Source organism: Miscanthus floridulus, unplaced genomic scaffold, assembly GCF_019320115.1.
Source record: "Miscanthus floridulus cultivar M001 unplaced genomic scaffold, ASM1932011v1 os_1017_1_2, whole genome shotgun sequence".
Taxonomy (NCBI): domain Eukaryota; kingdom Viridiplantae; phylum Streptophyta; class Magnoliopsida; order Poales; family Poaceae; genus Miscanthus; species Miscanthus floridulus.
This window is the reverse complement of record NW_027097470.1, coordinates 38,387-40,000: the sequence shown is the minus strand read 5'-3', so window position 1 is coordinate 40,000 and position 1,614 is coordinate 38,387. Positions and strand designations below refer to the sequence as shown.

The following is a 1,614-nucleotide window of genomic DNA, read 5'->3' as shown; positions in this document are numbered from 1 at the left end:
CTTCATATTCAAGCTGTGTTTTCATCAGGACTGAAAATTAAATTCCGAGCATTAAGATCACTATCATCAAGTACTTTGCACCAGAAAATATGTTGATTTCTTATGTCTGTTCTGAGATTTGTGAAAGGAAAACTTTTACTGAAGCTCGATAGAGAAAGTGATCGTGCTACTTTTCACATGATTTATTCTCTCTTCAGGTGTCATGCGGCTACTGGAGTATCTTTCTGGTTTGACATTGTTTGGAAAGGATGAGAAAGTTCATATGGTTGTAGATTCTGGAACAGGCACAACAGCTGTGGGGTTAGCTCTTGGAGCGGTATGTCTAGGGTGCGTTTGATACAAATATCTGCACATGCTGAATAAAAATAATTGTGGAAAACAAACAATCAATCGTAAATTTGAAAATACCCCATTGTGTTGCGTTGGGAATTTGAAACTGTCAGGTCTTATTTTCATCACCAAATCACCTAATGTTGTTAGTGCTATTCTCTCCATGCATCTTTGCTACCTATCACATCTCATCTAATTCTCCTACATGCAGACTCCCGTGGAGGGTTACCGGTGTTATGCTTGCTGACACACTTGAAAGATATAAACAACGAGAGAGATCTCTTGTATCTGATTTTGAGAAGGTTTTCCCAGAAATCTACCATGGAATGGTGGAAGATGCTACTCATGACAATCTAGTTCAATGGGTGGAGCGCTTTTCACCTAGAAGGTATGTTTTAGTAAAGTGCATATACTGCATTTTATTACTTGGTACCCATTTTGTTCAATATGCAAAGTCACTGAAACTTCTCAGAAAACTGATAAAGAATATTTTTCGCTGCAATAAAGTTTCCCAAAGCTCCAAACTTGTATGCTTTACGTATAAAGGTTGCTTGCTATGGCATGCTTGGTAGTTATGTAATTTGTGAATAACATTCAGGATTCAGCATATTCAGAACCAAACTCTAATGTCAGAGGATAACATTCAGGATTCAACATATTCAGAACCTTGTAATTTGTGGGTATCCATCTACTAAATTGTTTCAGTGGTATCCCGATTGTGATCAAGGATATCCATCCACCTTTTCTCTAGAGGAATCAACATACAATGTAACGTATTTCAGTGACAGTATTTTTGATACTGAGACACTGGTACTAATAACTCGGACTTACTCTTGCACTGAACTATCAATACCTTTCACCTTTTCCTTCAGATTTGGCAAGGTGCTGGATGGTGAAATCGCAATGTGCCGCCAGGTAGCTCAACAGACAGGTATCCTGCTGGATCCGATGTACACCTTGGCTTCCTGGGAGCAAGCTGTTGATCTTTGCTGTGGAGACAGTGAAGACAAGGTCTTGATGATCCATACGGGTGGCACCCTTGGCCTTTTTGGATTGGCACAAAGGTATTCACCACAGTTCACCACAGGCGAAAAATCTTAAGTAGGCCAACGTTGATGTGCAAATGTTACGGTTTGTGGGTATGGAATGTGATCTTTGACTTTGAATAATCAAAAGTAGAAAGAGCCGTTTTTCCCTTGCGGGGTGCGCTCCCTTTGTAAAAGGGATTGGTCTTGATATTGATTTGCGTTGAAAATGGCCTTGTGCTGTGGACCGTTGCGACTA

The 1,614-nt window shown here is 40.0% G+C and overlaps 1 protein-coding gene across 1 annotated transcript; it reads left to right on the top strand.

The window, feature by feature from the left end:
• Window positions 1–6: 6 nt before the first annotated feature.
• Window positions 7–1,614, top strand: LOC136533622 (putative D-cysteine desulfhydrase 2, mitochondrial). Its single transcript, XM_066526170.1, has 3 exons — window positions 7–327; window positions 542–718; window positions 1,203–1,614. The coding sequence occupies exons 1-3, from the start codon at window positions 203–205 to the stop codon at window positions 1,429–1,431; spliced, it is 531 nt and encodes a 176-aa protein (XP_066382267.1). The 5' UTR covers window positions 7–202; the 3' UTR covers window positions 1,432–1,614.